Source organism: Trachypithecus francoisi, unplaced genomic scaffold, assembly GCF_009764315.1.
Source record: "Trachypithecus francoisi isolate TF-2019V2 unplaced genomic scaffold, Tfra_2.0 Lachesis_group1, whole genome shotgun sequence".
NCBI classification, from domain to species: domain Eukaryota; kingdom Metazoa; phylum Chordata; class Mammalia; order Primates; family Cercopithecidae; genus Trachypithecus; species Trachypithecus francoisi.
Genome location: NW_022681454.1, coordinates 44,610,773 through 44,637,319, shown reverse-complemented (window position 1 = coordinate 44,637,319; position 26,547 = coordinate 44,610,773). Strand labels below are relative to the sequence as shown.

Sequence of the window (26,547 nt, the reverse complement as noted above, 5' to 3'; positions counted from 1 at the left end):
AAACTAAATGTCCTATTTGATATTGATGAGTAGGCCTCTCATTCTCTACCAAAATCCTAAAAAATAAAATAAAATAAAATTTCACTTAAAAAATAATTTCTGGGCTGGGAACGGTGCTGTAATTCCAGCACTTTGGGAGGCTGAGGCAGGAGGATCACGAGGTCAAGAGATCAAGACCATCCTGGCCAATACGGTGAAACCCTGTCTCTACTAAAAATAGAAAAATTAGCCGGGCGTGGTGGCACGCACCTGCAGTCACAGCTACTCCGGAGGCTGAAGCAGGAGAATTGCTTGAACCCAGGAGGCAGAGGTTGCAGTGAGCCGAGATCACGCCACTGCACTCCAGCCTGGCAACAGAGTAAGACTCTGTCTCAAAAAAAAAAAAAATAATAATAATAATTCCATCTTTTAGATTATGCATTAATAATTCTTTGAAGTAATTATTTTTTTAAGTGTTGGAACAGGGGAAAGTTCACATTATTGAGTACAAAGGATCAAAACAGATCCCTCTAAAATGGACATCCCCCCTAGAAAAATGCGTTAAGACTTTGAAGCACTTAAGAAATACAAATATCTGGCCAGGTGCGGTGACTCATGCCTGTAATCCCAGCATTTTGGGAGGCCGAGGTGAGTGGATCACTTGAGGTCAGGAGTTGGAGACCAGCCTGGCCAATATGGCAAAACTCCATCTCTACTAAAAAATACAAAAATTAGGCAGGCGTGGTGGCACACGCCTGTAGTTCCAGCTGCTCAGGAGGCTGAGGCAGAAGAATCGTTTGAACCCGGGAGGCAGAGGTTGCAGTGAGCCGAGATCACACCACTGTACTCCAGCCTGGGTGACAGAGTGAGACTCTGTCTCAAAAAAAAAAAAAAAAAAAATATATATATATATATGTATACAAAATCTGTAACAAATGAACAAATGTAACAATGTAACATTTGATGTTAAAAATGTAACAAATGATGGGGAACAGGACATCGATTACTTCTGAATCTATAAGGTACTTAAGAACTTGTGGAAAATCACAATGACAATGAATATTTCACCAAATAGATGGTGGCAAATAGTTTGGCAACACATATTAGAAAGGTGATTTCTATACTACACATAAATGAAAGACAAACCCAACCACAACTGATGTTTTACTACATTAATGTAATTTACACTATACCTATACCCACATGGCAAATTCAGTTTTAACTGAAAAACTAGAGCAGTCCCTTTTTTTTTTACTACTATTTGCATATTTTCCAGTATCCTAATACATGTATACTTATCTTTTATAGATTATAACAATCTACATTTAAAATTCCATTTTAATATTGTGGCACGAAAAATACAAACAACAGTACAGTATGTTTTATGCTTAGTCAAAGTTAACAGGCTCAGGGTTTTAAAACCTTTCCTGGATAAAGCAGAGTCAAGTCTACCCTATATCCCCCTCCTATAAATTCCTCTTTGTCGAATCTGGCAATCTCAGTGAGCTATGACTGCACCACTGCACTCCAGCCTGGACAACAGAGTAAGACTCTGTAACTATAAAAAACAAAAACAGACAAACTTGGCTATCTACCTCAATCCATCAATCACCCTCACGCCTCTGAACCTGACATCACTCCTAGTCTTAGTTTTTAAAGTATAAGAGAGGAATAGTGATGTAAAGCATTCAAAACAAAAATGAAACCTACATATTTATTTGTTTATTTATTTATTTGAGATGGAGTTTTTGCTCTGTTGCCCAGGCTGGAGTGCAATGGCGCAATCTTGACTCACTGCAACCTCCGCCTCCCAGGTTCAAGCAATTCTCCTTCCTCAGCCTCCCCAGTAGCTGCGATTATAGACACCCACCACCACGCCTGGCTAATTTTTGCATTTTTTGGTCGAGATGAGGTTTCACCATATTGGCCAGGCTGGTCTCTAACTCTTGACCTCAGGTGACCCATCTGCCTTGGCCTCCCAAAGTGCTAGGATTACAGGCTTGAGCCACCGTGCCTGGCCAAAACCTGCATCTTTAGAAGGTCATTTTTGTGCGTTAGTTTTCCTTTGCCTGTTGGTTTGGAAATTCTCCATGTTCCTAAAGGTAGCTTCCACATTTCTGTTCCAAGAACTGATTAGAAAAAGCAAGATGGTTTCCTGCTTTAGTTGCCTCCCTTTGGTTCCTCACCTCTCAGACAACAAACAGCATGTTGTACTCTTTCCTGTGATGTTTTTCTTTCTTTCACCTAACTTCCCTTGAAAAAAAAAATCGAAATATTTATTTAGCACTTTTTTCAAAGGGTAATTCCTGATTAATATAGGCAGAAAAACTCAAGATTTATCTTCTTCCATTCCCAAAAAGGTAAGAAAATGTGAATATTTATATTGGGCCCTCTCCCTCCTCATACACTTTTACCTAAAGCTTAAAGAAAAAAAAGTCAACTCAAAAAACAGTTGAAGGTATATACTATATCAACTTTTTCTTTTGTTTCTGCCACAACATTCCATGTCATTCTTAAGATTCAGTATTTTTCTCACATCCTATTACTTTATATACAAATTGCCATATCACAATTTTTAATCTATTTCCTCATCTGCTGATGATCACTGGGTCTCCACTATAAGGAAATTGCTCCTAGTTTGTCAAGAGTCCTTAAAAATAATATATCAATAATTTAAAACTGGTGAAAGAGCTATGCAAGATTGTTCCCTTTAGTTTTATATTACTCCAAAATATACATATGTACACATACCCACACATATAACAAATTTACATAGCTTGCAGAAATAAACTACAGATATAATTCCAAACACACGTTTAGAAATTCATTTTAACAGCAAACTTACATGCAGATAAAGAGAAGTATAGTTTTATACTTCCTAAGTTACACAGCAAGCTGAAATGGAGAATGTTTTAATGTTCATTTTAGATTTATTCTTTCTCTTAAGTCTTAGAAAACGAGCAAAAAGGAGACCTAAAACTCAAGCTATGTCTATAGCAGTATCAGTCAATGTGGTAATTTTACTAACAAATTATTCAATTGCTTACTCTATACAAAAAGTGATATACACATACTATAATACTATATACAAAATAGAGTTTTGTATATATAATATACAGAGTTTTCTATATAGTATTGTATATACAAAATAGAGTTAGAGATAACAAATCAGAACTTTATATAAAATACTTGATTACGTCAGTATTTCACTTTTGACCAGAAGACTCAGCCTGTGCATTCTTTTCTGATATTAAGGAAGTCACATTTTTATAGTATTCTTAACTACAGAAAAATAGGAAAGAATGGAGGGGAGGGCTGATGACAGCTGAAATACACATTTATAAATATGTATACAATTTAGTAATGTCATATCATGTGAATTAATTTCTTTCATTTGTTTTTTTTTTTGAGATGGAGTTTCGCTCTTGTCACCCAGGCTGGAGTGTAATGGTGTGATCTGAGCTCACTGCAACCTCCGTCTCCCGGGTTGAAGCGATTCTCCTTCCTCAGCCTCCTGAGTAGCTGGGATTACAGGTGCCTGCCACTATGCCCAGCTAATTTTTTTTTTTTTTTTCCCAGTAGAGACAAGGTTTCACCATTTTGGCCAGGCTGGTCTTGAATTCCTGACCTCAGGTGATCTGCCCACCTTGGCCTCCCGAAGTGCTGGGATTACAGGCATGAGCCACTGAGCCCAGTCAAATTAATTTCTTTTGCACAGTTACTTTCATCAATAAGTGGTCCAGAATACAAAATATGGTAACAGAGAACTGTTTTCATAATTATTTCTTGGTACAGTTATTAAAAATAAAAACTTGCATTTTAGGATTAGCGAAGTCTAGAAAAAAATTTTTTTTAAACTTGGAGATCACATATTGAATAGCTGTCAAAATTCAAACTGACTAGTTTTGAAGAACTTCAAAAACGTGCTCAAATGAATAAAGAACAAAAATGATCAAAAGAAACCCACAGCTGCCTAAGAGGCTTAAAAATTATTAATGTGACACTCTCATCTCTCACCAAGTGTATCCAAACCACTTCTCATTTGCTCTTTCCATTTAAAGACTCACAGTAGCTTCACTACACATATATTTACACTGAACATGTACAGCTGACCATAAATATGATGAGCATTTATGAAAAAACTAAGTAGTTTACACTGACTTGTGCGCTGATCTAGTGAGTCAGGAGACATTTTTGAGTTTATCAGTTTCTTGACATGCTCAGTGAAAAACTGTTGCACAGAAACTCAAAGTCCCAGCTGGTAATCAGGCCCATCGTCCACTGGAGGCAAAGCTTCTGCTGAATGAGAAGTTGATTTCAGAGTTCTTATATTTTCCCCAGGCACCAAAAGGCACCACTACTGCAGTACTGTTATCCTCAGTACCGTACTGTATTGCCTGCAAGGTTTGGCAGGAAGAAAGAGAAAAACATTGGAAATCACAGTCTATACAAAGAGAAATCAGCCTTTCCTTCCCTTGGAAATACCCTTCCCCCAGAAAGCCAAACTGGTCTTATGTGCAGTCACTAACCTACTTATTTCACAATGGTTTGTGATTTTCACCCTGTATTAATGCCCACAAGGATTATTAAATTGCACATTGAATAACAGATGACCCAAAACAACCCTATTAACTACATTCTGCTGTAGCAATTTTGGCAACAGAAACACCAGTGGACTAAGGTGCATTGGTATGCAGCTCCTGAAAATGAAGACACATGTAAAGCATTTAGTGTAGGGCGTAACGCATGGTAAGGACTTGATAATTGTTAGCTTTTATCAGGAATTCAATTCCCTTTAGGGAAATTTACCCTAACAGAATAAAAACCTTGGAAATTGAAAGAAAAAAAAACTAGTCATAATCATAAGAGAAATACAAATGGCTAATAAGCCTATGCAGATAGCTAACTCCACTAACAAAGAAAAAAGACATAAATTTCTACACTAAAATTTGATTTTTCCATCTATTGAATATCGAATTGGTAAAAAAAAATATGGCAAGAATTTGGAGAAACAAACTGTAGAACATGCTAGTGTAAACTGGTACAGTATTTCTGGAGGAGAATTTGGCAAACTTATTAAATGCTCTAGAACACTGTGTATTCTTTCATCTAGAAATTTTATTTATTTATTGAGACAGGGTCTTGTTCTGTCACCCAGGCTGGAGTGCAGCGGCACGATCTCGGCTCACTGCAGCCTCAACCTCCCAGGCTCAGGTGATCTTCCCACCTCAGCCCTCCAAGGAGCTGATACCACAGGCATGTACCACCATGCCCAGCTAAGTATGAAAAATATTTTTTTTGGAGAGACTGGGTCTCGCCATGTTGCCCGAGCTGGTCTTGAACTCCTGGGCTCAGGCAATCTTCCCATCTCAGCCTCCCAAAGTGCTGGGATTACAGGTCTAAGCCACCATCCCTGGCCTGAAAATTTTATCTCTAAGGGCTCAAGCAATCCTCCCACCTCATCCTCCCTCATTCCTGGGACTAAACATGCATGCCACTGCACCTGGATACTATTTCTAAGAATTAAACCTATTGCCTGAAGGAAACAGATATGCAAAAATAGACATCAGAATGTTTATTACAGTGCTTCCTCTATAGTATGGAAAAAATAAACATAACTAAATCTCTTGACCAGAGGAAATGTCAAATGAACTATGTATAAGAATAAAATGGAACACTATGCATTCATTACAAATTTCATTACCTTTGTGAATTAGAATGCAAATATCTGCAAGACAGGCAGCTGAAATTAGGAAAGAAGTGTTCATCCATGAAACTGGGCCTATTTCCTCAATTTCATGAACACCCTCTTTAGCACAGGTGAAGGCAGTAACCAAATGAATAATTCATGTATTATAATCATGTTTGCCCATCTAAGCAAATAATACTTTTAAAGTAAGGTCTATTATCTTAATTTGGGAAATGCAAAAATAGCTGCTGAATTAAAACATACCTCTAATACTTTAAATAATACAAAGCATAGTTTATGTTTTCTTTACTGGATATTACCCAGCTTTCTTCTAATTTTAGTTCTGACACACAACCTCATCCCTATGTCTTTTTGTATTTTGGTTTATCTTTTCCACACACCCATTCTGAATAACCAGAAAGTGACTATGCTATTCTCAAATTGGGTATTTACTTGGAGCACTCTAGTTTAATGGCCAAGAGGCTGGACTTGGGAACCTAGTTGTCTGGGTTTGAAGTCCAGTTCTGCAATTTAATAGTTCTGCGATTTAATAGTTCAGTGATTAACTCTATAGCCTCTGTACCTGTTTTCCTCATTTGTGAAAAGGGACAATAATAGCTCCAACCTAATAGGATTATTGTGATGATTACAATATATGTCACTGTACATACTGTACAATACATACAGTAAGGGGTTAATATATATGCATACTGTCTGACACATAGCAAGTGATATATTAGTTTACTATTATGATAATTTACTATTGCCATTACTATCATTTCAAGGTATGTACAAAGCCAAAGAATAAACAAAACACACTTCCTTGGCATATTAAAATTTTAACTTGGGGAAATAATAAAAAATTTTATAATTGGAAATATTATGGAATCAAGTGTAAAATTCACTGCAACACTCAAAAGCTAAAACACAATGCCTGGACTGTCCTTTCCTTCTCCTTGGGACTTTTTCAGGCAGAAGCTCTGAGTCACCTGTTCAGTCACCGCATGGGCTGCTTCGTTGGGATCATGGCACTGATTGACAAAGTCACAAATCTCTTGACTATTCACCATGAAGTTAATTCCATCTGTGGTGAGGACCAGGAAGCTATCATCAGCATGATGTAACTGCAATCAGAACAAAATGCCTATGATTATAAGCTAGACTCTGCCTCAAAGATTTTATCTGTTTTGCTAAGTGGTCATCTACATAAGTGCTGATATGGTTTGACTGTGTCCCCACCCGAATCTCATCTTTAATTATAGCTACCGTAATTCCCATGTGTTGTGGGAGGGACCTGGTGGGAGATAACTGAATCATGGCGGTGGGTCTTTCCCATGCCGTTTTCATAACAGTGAAGAAGTCTCACGAGATCTGATGGATTCATAAAGGGTAGTTCGGCTGCACATGCTCTCTTTGCCTGCCACCATGTAAGACATAATTTTGCTCCTCTTTTCTTTTTTTCTTTTTTTTGAGACAGAGTCTTGTTCTGTTGCCCAGGCTGGAGTGCAGTGGCGTGATCTCGGCTCATTGCAAGCTCTGCCTCCCGGGTTCATGCCATTCTCCTGCCTCAGCCTCCTGAGTAGCTGGGACTACAGGCACCCACCACCACGCCCGGCTAATTTTTTGTATTTTTAGTAGAGACAGGGTTCACCATGTTAGCCAGGATGGTCTCGATCTCCTGACCTCGTGATCCACCCACCTCGGCCTCCCAAAGTGCTGGGATTACAGGTGTGAGCCACTGCGCCACGCTGACTTTGCTCCTCTTTCACCTTCTAGCATGATTGTGTGGCCTCCCCATGCGAAACTGTGAACCCATTAAACCTCTTTCCCTTATAGATTACCCAGTCTTCAGTATATCTTTATTAGCAGTGCGAGGACAGACTAATACATAGGCAAACAGTGAAAATGCAAAGCCTACACGTTGGGAAAAAGTAGTAACATTTAGAATTAACCAACAAGGATAAAGCTACTATTTAGTTAGTAAAATATAAATAGCAGTTAAAAGCAGAAAGTAAAGGGTAAAGAAGTTGCAATCCTCTGAAATCCCATCACCAGAGGTAATCACTCCTAACAATTTAGCAAACACCCTTCAATATATCTTGATTTAATTCCATAATTTAACATCACAAACGGAGAGTCCAGATAGCCCAATGCTGAGAGGTAGCTCAATGTAATGGTTATGAGTGCTGCCTCTAAGGCCAGGCTTCTAGGATTTGAATCCTGCCTCTATTACCTGGCTGGGTGAGCAGAGGTGCATCGACCTCTGTATGCTTTAGATTTTCCTTGAAAAATGGGGATAGTAGTACCTACTTTGAACAGAGCCTAGCACATAGTAAACTCTGCCTAAGTATCTGCTAGATAAAATGAAGTGGGATATATATAAGACACGAAGTGGGATATCTATAGATTTGAAACCCTTCATGCAATTAATTAACAAGCGTTTGTTGCCAGTTTTGGAAGCCTACACTATACTGTGCTAGGGACTATTGTGGCTCAGGAGTTTGAGAGAAGTGTCAGCTCATGGACTGGGTGTGTGTTGGGGTGCAGTTCAGGACAATGAGGACACTGATTACTAGCATGTAATGGATGCCACAGAAGTAGAGATGGGTGATTATTTGGCTTAGTGGAAAAGGGAAGTTGGGGCAGCTTCCAAGTGGAGGTGATGCTGATCGATTGGGTGCAGGTGATGCTGGCTGACTGGGTGCAGGTGATGCTGGCTGGGTGCAGGTGATGCTGATTGATTGGGTGCAGGTGATGCTGGCTGGGTGCAGGTGATGACTGATTGGGTGCAGGTGATGCTGATTGGGTGCAGGTGATGCTGATTGATTGGGTGCAGGTGATGCTGGCTGACTGGGTGCAGGTGATGTTGGCTGACTGGGGGCAGGTGGTGCTGGCTGGGTGCAGGTGATGCTGGCTGATTGGGTGCAGGTGATGCTGGCTGATTGGGTGCAAGTGATGCTGATTGATTGGGTGCAGGTGATGCTGGTTGATTGGGTGCAGGTGATGCTGGTTGACTGGGTGCAGGTGAGAAGGAACAGCAGGACCATTCCACCAGGAGAATTCCATAGCTGGGGTGAAACAAAAACCTGACACTTCATACTGAGAGAAACCAAAATATTTCTCCCCCAAATATTGAGGATTGCTAAAGTCAAGTCACTGAAAAGGCAGGGGTACAATTCCTCAGCCTCTACTTGACAGGTGGCAGGACATCAATCCTTCTTTACTGAAGACAGCACTTGTTTATCGGTCCAGAGAAGGAACCAGCAGGCACCAGGGAAATCTGGGAACAGGTTTTACTATCTCCCCACATTTTCCTGACTTTTAAAAGACTGAAACTGTTCTCTTCTTTATCTTGTCACTATGCATGATTTATGGCTCTTTATTTAAATACAATTTAAGCAAAGCTCCTAAGCCACTGCCTTGAGAGAAATACTTTTAACTGAGGACTTTCCCCGTACAATGGGTACCGCATGCGCAAATGTCTGTTTGTTGTTGTTGTAATTAATCTGACTTTTATTTTCAAGAAAGTGTCTCAACTAAGAACCACCTAAAAAGGGGGAAAAAAAGAATTTGTTTTGTCCTCTACAATATATTAGGCCAGAATAGTAGCATCTTATTTTACCTGAAAAGTTTTTTTATCCTTCCATAAATTTAAAAATCATTTTAAAATGATTTTTTAAATCATTTATTTGATAAATCAAATCTTCCCTTTTAAAAATCATTTGGCTTCAGTTAAGGCTCCCAAAGAAAGGTGCAACAGAGACATTCCTAAATCCACTCTCTGCAGGTTTATCAAGTGTTTGCAGGTCCTTTCTTACCTTAATCCTCTTAGTTTCGGGTTCTGCTATGACACCACTGGTTTTAAGGTCCAAATCTCCAATACTTCTTGTCATCGCAAGCCTGCCATTTACGTGAGGCTGCCCCAAACTATTCCAAGCTACAAAACCACCACATTTCTTGATCCTGTTAAAAGTTAAATGACAATGATGTGATACGTAGAGAACCCACTGGGAGGCCGAGGCGGGCTGATCACGAGGTCAGGAAATCAAGACCATCCTGGCTAACATGGTGAAATCCCATCTCTACTAAAACACAAAAAATTAGCTGGGTGTGATGGTGGGCGCCTGTAGTCCCAGCTACTTGGGAGGCTGAGGCAGGAGAATGGCGTGAACCTGGGAGGCAGAGCTTGCAGTGAGCCAAGATCATGCCACTGCACTCCAGCCTGGGCGAGAGTGAGACACCATCTCAAAAAAAAAAAAAAAAAAGAAAACCAAAACCAAGTCACTGTTAAACTTAACCATGACATTGGTTTAAAAACTATTATGAACTAAAAACATCATCCACATAGAATGATATCATGGATCAGTGGTGGTAGTACCTTTCTTTTTCATCTTTTCTTTCTGGAGTATGGTCAATGGTCAGCTTCATGGGTTTTCCTTTTCTACACAAAATAGCCCGGCTGTCCCCAACACTGGCTACAACCAGTTCAATACCATCTCGCAATAGGGCTACTGTTGCAGTAGTCCCAGAGGTCAGAAGAGTTGCTACAAGTATTATGAACAAAAGAGTAGAAGTTAGTGACAGTCAAATGATTGGATATGGTATTTTTATTACAAAATAAAACACAAGCATGATAAACTGATGCTGGAATAGATCATTCTAATTTAACTAGAGCTAAGCAAAATGCAAATGAACTATGTAAGTAACAGCATGCAGAGAAACAAGTATTTAATTCAGTAACAAGGCTCTATGCAAACAGAAAGGTTGCTAACCTAATTTGGCAAACACTGCGTCACTATCTACAAATGGCCTCTATTCATATCAAGTAGAGCTGACTTGAACTTATAACAACACCTTCATGGATATCTGGTGTCCGGACTGAAAGTATTAAAATTTAATTACGTTGACTATGATGGTGGGATGACTTAGGTCTACTTGAGCCCACTGAGGCAAGCTGACTTTTCTATAGTCCATGGATTTAGAAGGTTTTCTCTTCCATTTTTTACTCCTATCCTGTGAACATATTCTCAGTTAGTAGGCTAAGTGAGATATGCCAAGGGTATACCATTTGCATATTCTACCTCTGTATGCTTCTAAAACTGTTTTAATTTTATAAATGTTCATCAAAAAATCCTAAAATGGTTACAGGCTCACCTTCTTTTCTGTTTATCTTTGTCCTCCCTAGCCATGAAACAAAGTTACAACCATCATTACAGGAGCAGAAGATCTGGGGTGGGGGAGGGGAAGGTGGAGAATGAAGTTCATTCTAGTTTTTCATAAACTTGGTGTAATTCATACTCCTAACTCCAGGAAGTTATAATACAAAGAGACAGTCTTCAAACGCAGGGCAGTACTGCCAGCTGCAACTCCTGGGGTTCTGCTTAGGGTCAGAGCATCCCACAAATATGAATTTTCTCTAATAACAAATAAAATTCATTGTTACTGGGCTTGAGGTCACCACTGTTTCCTCCATCAAACTCAGACTGCATTTCTGCATCTTCCTTTGATTTCTTCTAACAGTGTCTGCCCTAAGTTCTTTATCATCTGTTAAAAATTGTTAATTTGCATTGAGCCTTGTCAAAAGTGAGAATACTGTGAAATTATGGGCTAAAAAATAAAACAAAGTGGAAGAAATTGGAAAAGATAACTTATTTAAAGCAGGTATTGTCTTTAGTAACACTCTTAACTCTTTAAAACATTCCAAAGATGACTATGATTTTAAAAGATTTAGGAAAAACAAAGTGCTACTGATTTGACTGATTAAGACTCAATCTTTCCAAGTTTTTTTTTTTTCCCAAAAAGACAATTTTGAAAACTTCATCAGTAATGCATTGGAAGGAGATATATACATAGATAGATTTTTCCAATCAGTATATTAAAATGCCTGCTTTAATCAGAAAAGTAAGATGGAAAAGCATGAATAAACTCTACTTAATCTTTTATAGTCATGCTGAACTTTCTTGAGAAATAACATTTATAGTTGCACTATCTTTCCATTTTTCTCTTGATTTTGGAACTGTCGTGCCAATATAATATTTCTGTAATGCTGAAAGACATATTTGTCCACCATATAACATAAATGTTTTAGCATAAGTATTAGTGATATTTATATTACAAATGTTAACTCTTAACTTTAAATTACCCAAACGACTATACAGCAGTGGAGTCTTTACAGTTTGACTAGCTATAATATTTCAAATGATTTAAAGAGCCAGGTAAGGGAACACAGGCATTTATTCAGATGCTACCTGTCCTGGGAATTTAACATTCCTTCCCTTTGTTTAAACCATCTGCAATAGCTTTCTTAAAAATGGTTTATTATTGGCCACAGTAAAAGAGTTAAAATTTCATAAGTAAAAGTTTACTTATTTAGGTTTGTAATTCATGGCTCTATCACCTAGGAATTTTAAAAGAGTTCGAGTTTTTACCAACCCAACTTCACAGTTCCAAAATCCCAGGATTTATAGGAAAGGCTTCAAAACTAACTGTCAATTCTGATTTGCTAAGCATTTAAGAATGTAAATATTGAATCAGCATTCATTTTCATTTAACATTTAACATGGAAGTAAAAATTCTCACTTTTTGTCCTAACAACAAAACTAGAAAACTAAGACATCTTTCAATAAGTTCTTAACACTCACTGGACAATTTCTACTGCAAGTCATCTCAACTAATGGGACAAAGAGATGTGGGAACCTTCCCGTAGTCCAGGCTAGGAACCGCTGGACTCCTTCACCTGGGACAAAATTAAGCAGATCTCTCTTTCCACTGAAGCCCAGCATATAGTGTCCACGGGCTCCAGGTCTAGAGCTGCTGACCAGGCACAGTTCTCTGCCACAAATAACACGCACAGAGGCAAATAGGAATTTCACCCAGGAATTGTGCTCAAACATTACAAACCTGCAACACAGGGGAGAGCAGAGAAAGAGCTGCAAAATAAGGGAAGGGTTTTTTATTTTGGTGAAAATTTAACTAGCAAATTATATAATATTCCAGGAGATGCCAAATCAATTATTCCAAAACTCAGTTTGTTCCAGTTGATGGTATTTTGTAGTTGAGTCTATTTTTTTCATCACAGGGTAACACTTCTTTCTTAATTTTGTGGTTTCTAAGGTTGAAAAAACTGTATAAAAATGTATCTGTACCAAGACACATAAATGGTGACACAGACATACATTTAACACACTCACAAAAACACTCATGCATATACACATTCACTGAAATAGTTGGTCTTAAACACAGTAAATCACTACCTTTACTGAGTTAGAAAAAATGTACTGTAAATTTGTTTGGTAGCAATATCAGAATTGTCTCAATAATAGAAAGGTAAATCTATAGCTACAGCATGGAAGAATTTGTATCTGACAAACAGGATGTAAACTACAGTATACCACCAAATTACTGGGACTTAAATATATATCCAGAAGAAATCAAAGCACCTGCTATACCAGATACATGGAGTAATGCATTTGTTAATGGTGCTTAATGCAGAATTTTGAGTAGAATGATTAATTTAAATTCATTGTTTAAATAAAGGCTAGCGAGACTCAGTTTATAATTTTATATAATTCACAAAATGTGTATTTCTGCAGCTCTCTCTTTCCCCCAGTGTTGCAGGTCGACACATCAAAAGAAAAATGATCAAGATTTTGAATGCCAACATAAAGAGCAAAAGCTGTATTTTTCAAAGTATAATGACCCCTAGTAATTACTCAATTGTGTAAATAATACTATATATAAACCAATACAGTTTCAATATTTATTAAAAATGGGTGTTCTAGACTCATGACTCATGAACACCAAAATCAAAGTAATGAGCTGAAGCAGTAGCAGCACAATAAGAATATCTCATCAATGCTCTCCCTACTTGTTCTTCTTTTGACTGTCCCAGCATAGGGGATTCAAAAATGCTGTGTTTACAGCCCTGGTTCTTTTGTAGGTTAATTCTTTCATAAAGAGGTCACAGGATATGAGGAACATAAAAGTTTCTGGTGAGACTCATAATGCCATCAATGTCCCCCACTCTGAATGTCAGAGCGAGTCTTCTCTTTTTGTTCCATTTGTCTCTTTCAGAACTTTGTTGCTTTCAAAGTTTAAGCAATCTGGAAACACTCTGAAGAGCTTATAGGAAATACAGAATTATAACCTGATTTTCTACCATCTAGTTTGTTCTAAGCGGCTATCTGGTTGTTTGTTTATTTATTTATTTATTTATTTTTTTGAGACGGAGTCTCGCTCTGTCACCCAGGCTGGAGTGCTGTGGCCGGATCTCAGCTCACTGCAAGCTCCGCCTCCTGGGTTCACGCCATTCTCCTGTCTCAGCCTCCCCGGTAGCTGGGACTACAGGCGCCGCCACGTGGCCTGGCTAGTTTTTTTTTTGTAGTTTTTAGTAGAGATGGGTTTTCGCCGTGTTAGCCAGGATGGTCTCGATCTCCTGACCTCGTGATCCGCCCGTCTCGGCCTCCCAAAGTGCTGGGATTACAGGCTTGAGCCACCGCGCCCGGCCTGTGGCTATCTGTTTATAAACAACAGACTGGTGGGATATCATCCGGATTTACTGGCTGCTTTTATTAATTGTAAAAGTAGACAATACTGGTATAAATTGAATTAAAAAATTAAAAGATGGTGATGAAATTTGCTACTGATAACTAAGGACAGGTTTAAAATGCTTTAACAAAAAAGCAATAAAAATAGCTGACAATTTCTTACGGGCAAGGGAATCTTGTTCTTGCCATTTCTTGATAAGTGGCATTTTGATTTTATTCTTTTCAAAATATCCCCAGCTACAACAGTAAATTATTTTATTTTATTCTACTCAGATGATAAGCTTTTATTATATTTTACAGATCAGTCATCCAGGACATGCTGTGTCTGTGGTTGGCATCGTCTCATTTTTGAAAGGACTGAATGCACATAAAAGTCTCTTGCCCACGCTGAACTTGCACATGCTTGGGAGAGAAGAGCTCTCACTAAGCGTAACTTGAATGTGAACTTGCTTAGGCAACAGCAGTGCCATTCAACAGTAAATATTTTAAATGTTAATAAGATAATTTGAAGTTCTTTATGTAGCTGTTAACAGCTTTGGAACTGAAGTTGAGAAGAGATAAGAATGTTTTAATTTCACTTAACGAAGTTAATATGGTATTGATACAGGAGCTAGAAATAAATTATTTAGGCAGATAGTGAGGGTAAAGGAGTCCTTGGCAAGGCTTCCTTTGTAACAAAAAGCAGCCACCAAACCATTTCTTTTCTAACAAAGAGCAACCTGAAAAATTGAGCTACAAACATAAATAAGCAAGCTGGAAGCTTGCACAGGTGAATGCCAGCAGCTGTGCCAATAGAAAAGGACTACCTGGGCTGGGAGTGATGGCTCATGCTGGTTATCCCAGCACATAGGGAGGCTGAGGCAGATGGATCACCTGAGATCAGGAGTTAGATTCCAGCCTGACCAACATGGCAAAACCCTGTCTCTACTAAAAATACAAAAATTAGCCAGGCATGGTGGCAGGTGCCTGTAATCCCGGGTACTCTGGAGGCTGAGGCAGGGGAATCACTTGAACCTGGGAGGTGGAGGTTGCAGTGAGCTGAGACTGCGCCATTGCACTCTAGCCTGGGAGACTAGAGTGAAACTCTGTCTCAAAAAAAAAAAAAAAAAAAAGAAAGAAAGAAAAGAAAAGGGCTACCTGGGACCAAGCATGTTCAGTATGCTTCATCTTCCCTTTTCTTTGTCACCATGTGTACAGTAAAGAAATGGGCAACATGGCACTGGCCAGGTAGAGAATGCATCTGCATAATAAAAGATTAGAGTGGGTGTGACCAGATTATGGAATGCTCTGCAAATTGCACACCTAGCCCGAACCAGTTTTTCATGTGCTATGCAAATGGCATACCTAGCCCTAACCAGTTTTTCGTGTACTATGCAAGTGGCACATCTGGTCCAACCAATCTTTTGTGCCCTATGTAAATCAGACACTGCCTCCTCAAGCTCACCCATAAAGCCTACTGTACTTCACCGTGGACTAGAAACCTGTTTGGGGCCCCTCTTTTTGAGGAGAGAGCTTTTCTCTTTCTTTCACCTATTACGTCTCCACTCTTAACCTCACTCCTTGTGTGTCCTCGTCCTTGATTTCCTTGGCATGAAACAATGAAACTCAAGTATTACATCAGATGAGCAATGCTGCTTCGGTAGGACTGAGGGGCACGCCTCTCTTTTATACCTAAAATCTCACCATTAGTGATTCACTTCTATGGTTTAACTAAGCCTTCTTCAGGTGTCTGCTAATTAAAATTCAAATCCACCCAGGAGTGACAGCTCATTAAAATGCATACATTTTATTAATAATTTGATTAAATCAGCTATATGATAATCAAAGAAAAAATTATAGTAACTTCAGTGAGAAAGAGTAGGCAGTGGAGATCTCAGTTCAATCCAAATAATTATTGAGTACCTGCCAGGTTCTATGCAGGGTGCTGCACACTGGAGATTCAAAAATGAATAAGCCACAGTCCTTCACCTCACAGGAAGGGTTCAAGAGGAGGGGAAAGGGGTTAATACTAAAAAAGAAAAGATGAAAGAAACTGGAGAGGGTAAACTGCACTTACTACAAAATTTTGTTTCACTGGCACTGGTCCTATCTATATACATAGGCCGAAAAGAATATTATCCACTCTTATAATACTGATACTGCTTCAGTTCTTGCTAAAAACCAAAGTTTTAAACTTAAATAATAACTTTGAAATACAAAATGACATTTTAAAATATCCACAAATTGAACAGTTACACAACATATGGCATTCTATCTTTAGTGGCTTTAATGTATTTGATAAAAACAGGCCCTAAATATCAAAAGACAATTTTTGCCATCTTTGAAGGCTTTGGCAACTTATTAAGAATAAGATTTTTAAATGTTCTCAAAACACTAATTTTTAAAAAACACAGACCAATAAGAATATATACAAAATAAGATTTAATAACAAAATAAAATTTTAATAACAATTTAATAACAAAATAAGATTTAATAACTATTATAATAGACTTTTTCTTGTAGTACACACTAAGAGCACCATCCTGTCTTGCTCCATTATACTTTCAAACAAATTACCATTATAAGAAAAATCCATTTTAAAATATCTTAAGAATGTTCTGGGATCATTACCTCAAAGCATATGACAGAGGAATTAAATTAAATAATGCATTTTAATTTCTTTATTACAAATTAATTTTATTAAGAATAAAAAATATGGAACGCTTCCTGCACTTGTGTGCCATTCTTACACAAGGACCATGCTGATCTCTGTATCATTCCAATATTAGTGTATGTGCTGCTGAAGTCAGCATATGAATTACATTTTTGTGATTAATTTCTTTACATGACTGTTTAATTGTTTTTGTGACAAAGGTATCTTTAGAAAGTTTCTTTTAAGATAGGCAAGTTAATAAAATTCTTTAAGTTCAAAATTCTATTGAGTTATACTTTATTCAATAATAAAAGGAGTCCTGTCATATTTTACATCAAGTCAATCACTGTTTGGTTTAAGCATCTACATTGACTAGATACTTTTAAAAAAGGCTGATGGCACTGAGAAGGTCAGTGTTTTTGGTTGGTGGTCACATGCCTGGGATAAATTTGGACATTCTGATCCAAAAACCTTGCCCAGTAAGCTGCAGCTATTTACAGAACAGCTGGGGCACACCACTGGCACTACAGTCAATAAACATTGTGGGGTGAGACATAGCCAGACTCACAGCCAACTTGGTTAATATGAAATAAGAGCATACCAAAATTCAAGAAGTAATAAAAATAAAACTGTAAGAAAACATTCTATTTCCTCTTCTCCTTCATGTGTTTTAACTATTTGGAACAAGAGCTAAATCTTATGCATAAAGTTTACCTCTTTCAACTTCTGTCTTCTTAAAGGTAAGGATCCCGTTGAAAGAAAAAGAAAAAATTCCAAACGAATGAGAGAAAAGAAAATGGGCCTAAATATCTATAAACTGGAAAACATATCCCTGAACAGAGTGGACTGTAATGCTTTCCTGAGGACTGTGATAGTAAGGTTCTCAAAAAAACCTCAGGAAAAATCTCAAGATGGTAAATAGAACCACCCTAGAGTTACTTTCTCCTTTCCTCATGAGAGGAGAGAGAGAATGCTGGTTGTCAGGAAAATCTCAGCCCTAACTCTGAACTGACCTTGACCATTCTAATCTTCAGTTCCTTCACTGTGAAATGCAGAGAATCTCTATCCTTATGTATTCCAACTGAAGACTGTGAAAATGACATTTCTGTGGTGCACGTGGTTTTTTGTTTTTTGTGGGTTTTTTGTTTTTTTTTTTTTTAGAAAAGGATGAACCAAATATAGATCAAGATTACTGCATGATTCATTTTCAAATCATTTATAAGGTTACATGCACACATTCATTTCACTGGTACAGAAATTTTCAGGGTTAACTTTAACAGCAAAAGATTTGAGGCTAGCTAACTAAAAAACATTTGCTGTATTTTCCTGAAATGGTTTTGATAAATTTAGTCAAAACCAGAAACATTTCACTTTCAAAATTTAAGGACATGCAGTATACACAAAATTTTAAATTCAGCTAGCATGCCCTTCTGCTGAAAATATCACTAGTTACCAGAGGAAAGCTGCAAGATTGAGCTTTTCAAAAAGTGACAGAAAAATATTTTCCTTCTAATTATACAAATTAGTGCATATTAACATTGTATTTTTCTATTTAGGACCTATTTGCAATTTTTTTCTTGTTGGACAATGACTATCCTAGCTAGATGTGATTACCCTGTAGTGTATTTCAGCACTTGGTCACCAGATCCATCTAAAAAAAAACAAAAACCCAAAACAAAACTCATAGTATGGGCATTTTGTCCATAAAATGAGCAAACAGATTAAACATTTTTTAAATCTTTTAAAAACTAAAGTACAACATAAGAACTGTTTTGGGGCTTCTCTTTCTGAAGAACTCTCCAATATATTTCATTTAAAAGTGAGGTATTAACATTAATTTGGATTCCCAACTGCATTTAATGTGATTCTTCATATAAACTCATTTCTACATAAATCCTTACAAACAACTGTACATTAAAATCCCCTCCCCCAAAGGACTTAAATTGTTGCCTTTTTACTCCTCCCCCACCCCACATACTCCCTAGGACCCAAGGAATGTGACAGTTTTACATACCATCAGCAGACAGGCGGGCATGACTCGAAAAGGCTTTATCTATTTCTAGAAAAGCCAAGATCAACACAGTTTCTAAGTTCTTCTCCTTAGGAAGCAAATCCCTTTGTGGGGAAGAAAAAAAAAGAGCCTCAAACAATCATTTTACAATAGGTTTCTCTCCTCACTGTTACTCTAGCTAGCAGTCATTCCACACAACGGGCCTCATGATTTTCCAGTCAAATGCTGAAGACTTACTGGCTAAGGAATACTTATTGAGAATCCACTAAGCATCAGGCACTGTGATAAGCTTTTAAGGGCACAAAAATGAAAGTCCAAGTCCTTGTCCTTGAAGAATTAATCCTCACTACCACAACTCTGAGAGGTCAAGAGTTCCCTCCTATTATGAGTTCTTTCGTGGAATGAAGTATACACAGGAAGTCAAGAAATGGTCACTGGGAAGTCAAATATAGTCACATGGTCATAACTCCATCACGTGTTCTCCCTCTTTCGATTTTAGCAGTAATGTGATCCTCAAAAATGCATTAATAATAGTTGAAGTAAATAAACTGAAGAGCTCCAAAATGCCTGCATTAAATGCATTTTTCCCACACTAATGCCAATCATCCAAAGCTATTTTCAACAAGTCAAGTATTCAAAGCTATTCACACCACTTGAAAGAGTAATTACCATTTACTGAAGCACTTAGACGTCCTACACTTATGGGAGTAAATGCTTCTCATAGGTTATCTCATGTACATTATGCCACTTCACTTAAAATAATCACAAATTAAGTGCCATACATTTTGGTTAATGCTTTCCCCAGGGGAGCTGTTAAAACATGCATTTCTGAAATTGTGATAACCATAAGAAATAAATGGCACACTTAACTACTGTTCATTCATGAAGCAGCAGCATGCACTCACTCAAGTAGTATGTTTACCCTGGAAGCCTCAGTCAAAGGGTGAAAGTTTAAGTAGGAAGCATGGGGAACTGCAAAGTCAGGAGCGAAAGTCATTGTACATACATAATACATTTCTCCATGTGGGTATGACAGAAATCAGCTGCTGCAGGTCCACCGTGTCCATCATACACTGCAAAGTACAGGACCTCATCTGTCAGCTGAGCGAAGTCAAATCGATCTTCATTCTCTTTCCGTTTGCCAATCTGTGAGACGCACCCCACATTTTCCAAGCTGATTTTGGGAATTGGCTTGCCATACTTAATGCTGGGTGGCAGCAGAATTGGCTCATCAATGCGGTTATCCCAGATCCCAAAATTGTCCCAGGTAGCTGGACTCCCACTACCGTCTGAGTCAAACCGAGAACACCTAGGCTCTGAAGTGGAGCTGTGGCACGTGGGTGTCACCCGCCTGTCGTCCTGCAGCAGGCGGGAGCTTAGCAGCACTCTCCTTCTCACCTGGTTCCCACCACTTCTGACCAAAGTAATTAAGGCAGCTGTTGACATAACTCAGCTCCAAAGGACTCAGTGATGAGGGAAAGGTCAATGGAACAATAATGGAATGTCTTCAAGAAAAATGATGCAAGTTGCAGGGGACAGTGGGAGAGAGGGGGAGAGGAGGAAAGGAAAAGGGGGAGGGAGAGAGAGACCATCAGAAATTTTGAATATAACTGATACGTCATCAAATATTACCAAAAATGAAAGTCATAAAGGATTTGACAGAAAATACATATATTTATGTTCTATATTGGGTAGGCATCCAATAGCCTACTTCTAAGAACAGTGGATCAAAAATGAATCGATTTTCCTACCCCATTCACAGCATTTAAATTCTATTAAAATTTGATGGTGTGCACATACACAGAACATGTGTCTCTTAAACTTGAACCTGCCATCACTCGTTAAAATGCAGGTTCTGACCCAGTGGCTATGAGGTGGAGTCATTCTGCATTTCTAACCAATACCCTGGTGATACGGAAGCTGCTCGTCTGCAAGTTACACTTCCAGTAGCAAGGACACAGAATATAGATATAAATAAATATACTTCCCTTCATTAACTCTATTGCTTTCAAGAAAAGATAGGGGTAAATATTAACAATAGCAACAAAGTCTCTTCAAGAAAAAATAACAGGCTAATAGAATACTTAAAATAGTTCTGTTTCCAAAGAATGGCCAAGTTTTAGCAAAAACATAATCTAGGATAAATCTAAGTTTTATTTTAAGATTTCTCAACCTACTAAACTTTACATACTATATTACTATGGTAAATATAAATTGGTGTGCAAACACCCCAGAGGCACAAAGATAAGCCAGTTTCAATGCTCCCCTTCCTGGGAGACTCTCTCACTAGGAGTGTGTGGGTGTGATCTCAGGAACCTGGCAGCACTGCATTTGTGACAAGCAGCCCTGATTTCTGAACAAGTGAACTATGTATTTACATTCACAACTTCCCCGACCCTAGCAACCCACCAACACTTGAGACTACACTTCTTTGAAACTATTACTTTATACCCCCATTTCTGGACTCCACCCCGAAACTCAATCCTAAAGCCTCTCTTGGCATTACATACAGGGTGTTATTCCTACCTGAATGGGGAATTCCTACGCCACTGGAGGTAAGGCTGTTTCTGGGAATTTTCCACACAAATAAAAAATTTGTCTCCATAGGATTTTGTTCTATTACTTTATTCATTTAAAATCAACTTAAAAAGACGGCAGAAGACTAAGATTTGATGATGTTGGTGGATGGTCTACAGATATTATATTATTCTCAATCCTATGTTTATATTATTTCACAATAAAAAATGAACTTGAAAAAATGTATCTTTCCAAAAGGTATAAACATACACAAATGAAACCCAGCTTGAGTGCAGTTATGAGAAAATGCACTACAGATTTCAAACAATTACTTTCAAGTGAATTTTTGGAAATCAGTCTAGCTATGTATGTATAGGGAAGGTCATTACTTCTTTTGGTGGGTAAAACAGGCAAAAGAAAGAATAAGGTTCCAAAGAACATCCTTAGACATTTATTTGTTTTAATTTCTTGTAGAGATGAGTTCTCACTTTGTTGCCCAGTCTGCTCTTGAACTCCTGACTTCAAGTGATCCTCCCACCTCAGCCTTCCAAAGAATTGGAATTACAAGCATGCACCACAGAGCCTGGCCTCAATCTTTAGATATTTAAGCAATAAAAAATATATGAGCTCTGCCACAACAGAATTTAGAATAAAGATGGCCACCAAAACAAGTAATGCATCATCAAAGACTTAGGAAGTCACCCCTTCTTGGCCTTTTGGCCAAGATCCTGCATATAAGGCTGAAATTCATTTCTTTATAAGACAACATTGGTGGGGGGTTGGAGAGTGGCAGAGACACAGCATCTCTGGTTATTAAAGAGAAGTAACATGGCTAGACCTGTACAGGCTAGACCTGTACAGGCTCACACCTGTAACCCCAGCACTTTGAGAGCCCAAGGCGGGCAAATCACTTGAGAACAGGAGTTGGAGACCAGCCACTGGCAACCTTGCAAAACCCTGTCTCCACTAAAAATACAAAAATTAGCTAGGCATGGTTCCGCATGCCTATAGTCCCAGCTACTCAGAGGGCTGAGGTGGGAGGATTGCTTGAGGCCAGGAATTTGAGACTATCCTGGGCAACATGGTGAAACCCCATCTCTACAAAAATGAGGTGGACGGATTGCTTGAGCCTGGGAGGCGGAGGCTGCAGTGAGCCAAGATCACACCACTGCACTCCAGCCTGGGCGATAGAGCAAGACGCTGCCTATTTAAAAAAAGAAAAAGAGAGTGAGAGAGAGAAATAACACATTCCATTGTAAGAGATGTTTGTTCTTTTGCTTCTAATTGAGAGCTAGATTTTATTCAGCAACAATTATGGATTCAAGCCAGCAATGGTGTGTTACAAAAAAAAAATTTATAAAGCCAATTTATGTTAACTACAGTTGATGAATTGAGATTTCAAACTATAATACAATCTACCAGGTGATAGATGTACTAATTATTTGGCGATAATTCCCAAAGCAGCTTTATATCATATAGGAAAAAAAAGAACTTTAAATAAATACATTTATTAGAAAATATTCATATTTGAAGAGTTAACTTGAGATTAGCAAAATACTATTGTTTTGGCTTCAGTCCGAAAGTATATATGCCATATTCAGCCTTGGGCTACTTTGCAGCCATGCACCTACTTTAAACCAGAGTTCTGGAATTACAAATAAATAAATATTAAAGTTTTTCTGCAGCCCTTCTAGTATATTTTTGCCTTTTTATCTCCTTTTATCCTCCCCCCAATTTTTTTTTAAATAATAAAGTAGAACTGCATTGTAACAGAGAACAAATATCCACTGGAAACATTTTTAAGAAATGAGATAAAATGCAAATTGAGCACTTTCTGTAAGGTTAAAAACCTGCATATTTTAAAATCAATCATCAACCTGGCATCCTTCCTCATGTATTGTTTCTATAATCATCTCAGAAAGCAGGCAGTCATAGGAAAACACCTACTTTAAGACATGTTATTGACAGAGATGAAATGTGACCCAGATATATAGCTAGTTTAAAAAAAAAAAAAACAGGTCAGCATTGCTTAGGTAAACAAGAGATGTTATGAAGTGACTCCATGTCCTTTTCCATCTGCAATGTAACTAAATCATACCAATCCCCTCCATATTCCCTAAGAAACAATTCAAAGGCAGCTGGAGTTCCCAAAGTAAAAAACAACTTTGAATTAAACCTGCACATTAAGAAAACTTTCCCCCTCCAGAGCTTCAAAATCGGAATCTGCCATCATAGACCCCACAGCTCTGTTGATGCCCACAGAAATGACTATGCTTTGACGAGCAAGGCAAGGGGAGTAGAACTTGTGATGTGAAAAATGAAAACCTTAAGGAAAAAAAAAAAAGCAATCAGTGTTCTCTACAACAAAAGAGTGGAGAACAAATTAGCAAATATCTAAGAATTGTCTTTGTCAGTTCACCAATTAAAAATTGGAGTGAGTTCATTATTCTGCAAACTAAGAGAGAGAAGGAATCTTTTTAAGTAAGCAGGGGAGATTTAGCTCAATCTTTTAATCGGAAAACATGGCTACTTTATTTTTATAAACCATTTTAACATTATATTCAATCTTCGGAAGTCAAGTCATCCAAGAGGAAAGCACTGTCTCTGGCAGGAAGGTGTACTGGATTTGAATTAAACTGTTCTTGTACGTTAAAAGCAGGTCAAAAGGGCAGTTTAAGCACATGCTAACATTATTCAGGAGTTGAGTTCTGAAACCTGCTTAGATTTTATCCCTCTAGAAAAAATATTTTAAGAAAGCATTCCTATCTGCCCATTGTGAAGTGACATTTAGGTATCTACAACTTCCACAATGAGAACACAGCCATTTTAAATATTCTTAAACCAAATATTTACTTATCGACCTTTTAAGAAAATCAATTAAAGCATCCCAGTGAATTCAAATAGTATGGAAATTTCCAGAATGTATTTCAGCTAATTTGGACCCCAATACCTTATCAATACCCTGCCAGGAGGAAGGGAAAGAAAATTTACTGCTTTACCTGAGGGGAAAAAAGAAAAAAACAATGAAAACTCCAAAGGACTCCCCTTAGGTTTAATGTGAATATCTATGTTCAGATACGTGACTGGAGAAAAGCACTGAAATGTGAGCAGAGAAAAGTACTCAGTATTCTATTCCCATAGATATCTTTTCAGACACATTAGTAAATATGCATACAAGCCATAGACTATATCCCAAACCTGTAACTTGATAATGCCTTTAAGAACTTTCCTTCACAGTCTATTATGTCACCAGCCACTCTCCCCTCTTCTTTCCTCCTCTCTTAGGACTCCAGTCAAGGAAGTTGCCAGGGTGATTAGCAGTAATGACTAAGGTTGCAAGAAAAAATCATTAGCGAGAACTCACTACTCAAATATTATAACTAAAGTATTCTATCAGGCACACACTCACACATGCTGCTCTTCTTCCTGTCACGGCTGCCTAACTAGAATACCACGGACCATGGCTGTTTTTCTTTTTCTTTCTGTGACAAGGTCTCGCTCTGTCGCCTAGACTGGAGTGCAATGGTGCGATCTCGGCTCACTGCAGCCTCGACCACCCAGGCTCAAGCAATCCTCCCACCTCAACCTCCGGGGCTGGAACCGCAGGCACATGCCACCATGCCCGGGTAATTTTTGTATTTTTTTGTAGAGCCGAAGGTTTCGCTATGTTGCCCAGGCTGGTCTCGAACTCCTCGGCTGAAGCCCGCTTTGGCCTCCCAAAGTGCTGGGAGCCACTGCGCCTGGCCTCATTGCTCTTTTTCATGGTCATTGTAATTTGTCACTTGAGTCACCCATTCTGAAACCTAAGGACCACCTCATTCCTCCGCCCTGACGGAAAGAACCTAAGAGGCCTTGCTGCACGTTAATAGTGGGAGGCTCAGAAAAGCCAGTGGAGCTTTAGAGACTGCAAATTCCCTGGCTACTTCCACCTGGAACTTCTTTGTCACCTTCGATGAATTCTCTCATCTACAGAAAGCAGCTGCTGAAAAAGACATCACCAGCTACAAGGCCTTGAGTACTACAATGCTCCCCGCGCAAAGTAAAACCCAAGTCTTCGGATCAAAACCAGTCGGGGCTGTGCATCCTTCCCGATGCCGGACCTCCTGAAAAGCTCGGCTGTGGACAGCTCAGGATCCTGGGCTCGGCTCGCTGGCCCTGACAGGCGAGTGGCCAGGGTGACACACGGCGGGAAGAACACACGCCCGCCCGCCTGCCTGTGAAGCCTCGCAGATGGCTGGGCTCCCTCGGCACCTTCCGCCGCCAGGTCTCCGCCTCCCAACCTCCCTCTGGGCGTACCGAGCCCGTTGTCGCCACATTTCCCTCGCCCAGGTGGCGACGCGGCGCCCAGCCCGTAGCATCCTCGCTTCCGGAGCCTCGGGCAAGGGTCTCCAGTCCCGGCCCACCGACCCTGCCCCGCTCGCGCCCTCCAGCCTGCGACCACATTCCAGGCCAAGCGCAGTCTGGGCTGGAAACCAGCCGCCTGGGGCGCAGGCAGCCAAGCTGGGCCCCGCCCCACCCAGACGAGCTGCTCCTGACCTCCAAAGGGAAGAAAGCGGCGCTTTGAGAACCCAGAGAGGCCGCCGGCCAAGCACCGACTCAGGGGGCAGGGGAACGGAAATCGACGTCTCCCCTTCGCCCTCCCGGGAAACCCTTCTCCGTTTACTCTCCATTCCGCGACAGCCAATAAAGAACAGAATACACGGTTAGCAGAAATAAATGAATTGCACTCTCTAGGCTCTTACCTCTGGATGGCTACGTCCTGAAAAATGTTTTAATTAGCTAACGGAGGGCGAAGAAAGGGCTTTCTAGGTCGGTAAATAAGAGTGCCTTCTCCGTTGTCTCGGAGCTCCGAAGCTAGCAGTCAAAGCAGCCACTGCCTTGCCTGCTGGAAATTCTCGAAAATTTTTCTCCCGCAGTTGACCAGATGGAGAGGGAGAAGTCTGTTCCCGCTGACTGACAGCAGATCCAGCCAGTCGGCGCTCGGCGAGACGATTGGCCCGCCGCCTGGGCCCTCGATCGCAGCCAATCACAGATGCCGATGGGAACGAGCCTCCCCGCGGCTGCTATTTGACTTCGCACGCAGTCCTCTAGCTGCGTGGCGTAACGACATCGCCCTGGGCCAGTGGTGGCTCGCGGCGGCGCCCCGCCCCCCCGAGCTTGGCTCCCCAGCCAA

The 26,547-nt window shown here is 39.4% G+C and overlaps 1 protein-coding gene and 1 non-coding gene across 3 annotated transcripts; both read right to left on the bottom strand.

The window, feature by feature from the left end:
- Positions 1-1,222: 1,222 nt before the first annotated feature.
- On the bottom strand, positions 1,223-26,545 carry PPM1K (protein phosphatase, Mg2+/Mn2+ dependent 1K). 2 transcript variants are annotated; one of them, XM_033214120.1, is made up of 7 exons: positions 26,117-26,545; positions 19,864-20,362; positions 18,861-18,961; positions 10,047-10,212; positions 9,487-9,631; positions 6,658-6,792; positions 1,223-4,376 (listed from the first exon to the last, which is right to left on the bottom strand). In XM_033214120.1, exons 2-7 carry the CDS (start codon positions 20,301-20,303, stop codon positions 4,245-4,247), a joined length of 1,119 nt encoding a protein of 372 aa, XP_033070011.1. In that variant the 5' UTR covers positions 20,304-20,362; positions 26,117-26,545; the 3' UTR covers positions 1,223-4,244. The 2 variants fall into 2 exon arrangements, with proteins under 2 accessions (XP_033070011.1, XP_033070012.1); XM_033214121.1 differs by lacking the exon at positions 26,117-26,545 and adding an exon at positions 25,671-25,798.
- On the bottom strand, positions 16,903-17,006 carry LOC117086468. Its single transcript, XR_004438377.1, has one exon. It is a non-coding gene; the product is annotated as a U6 spliceosomal RNA (small nuclear RNA).
- Positions 26,546-26,547: the final 2 nt, after the last annotated feature.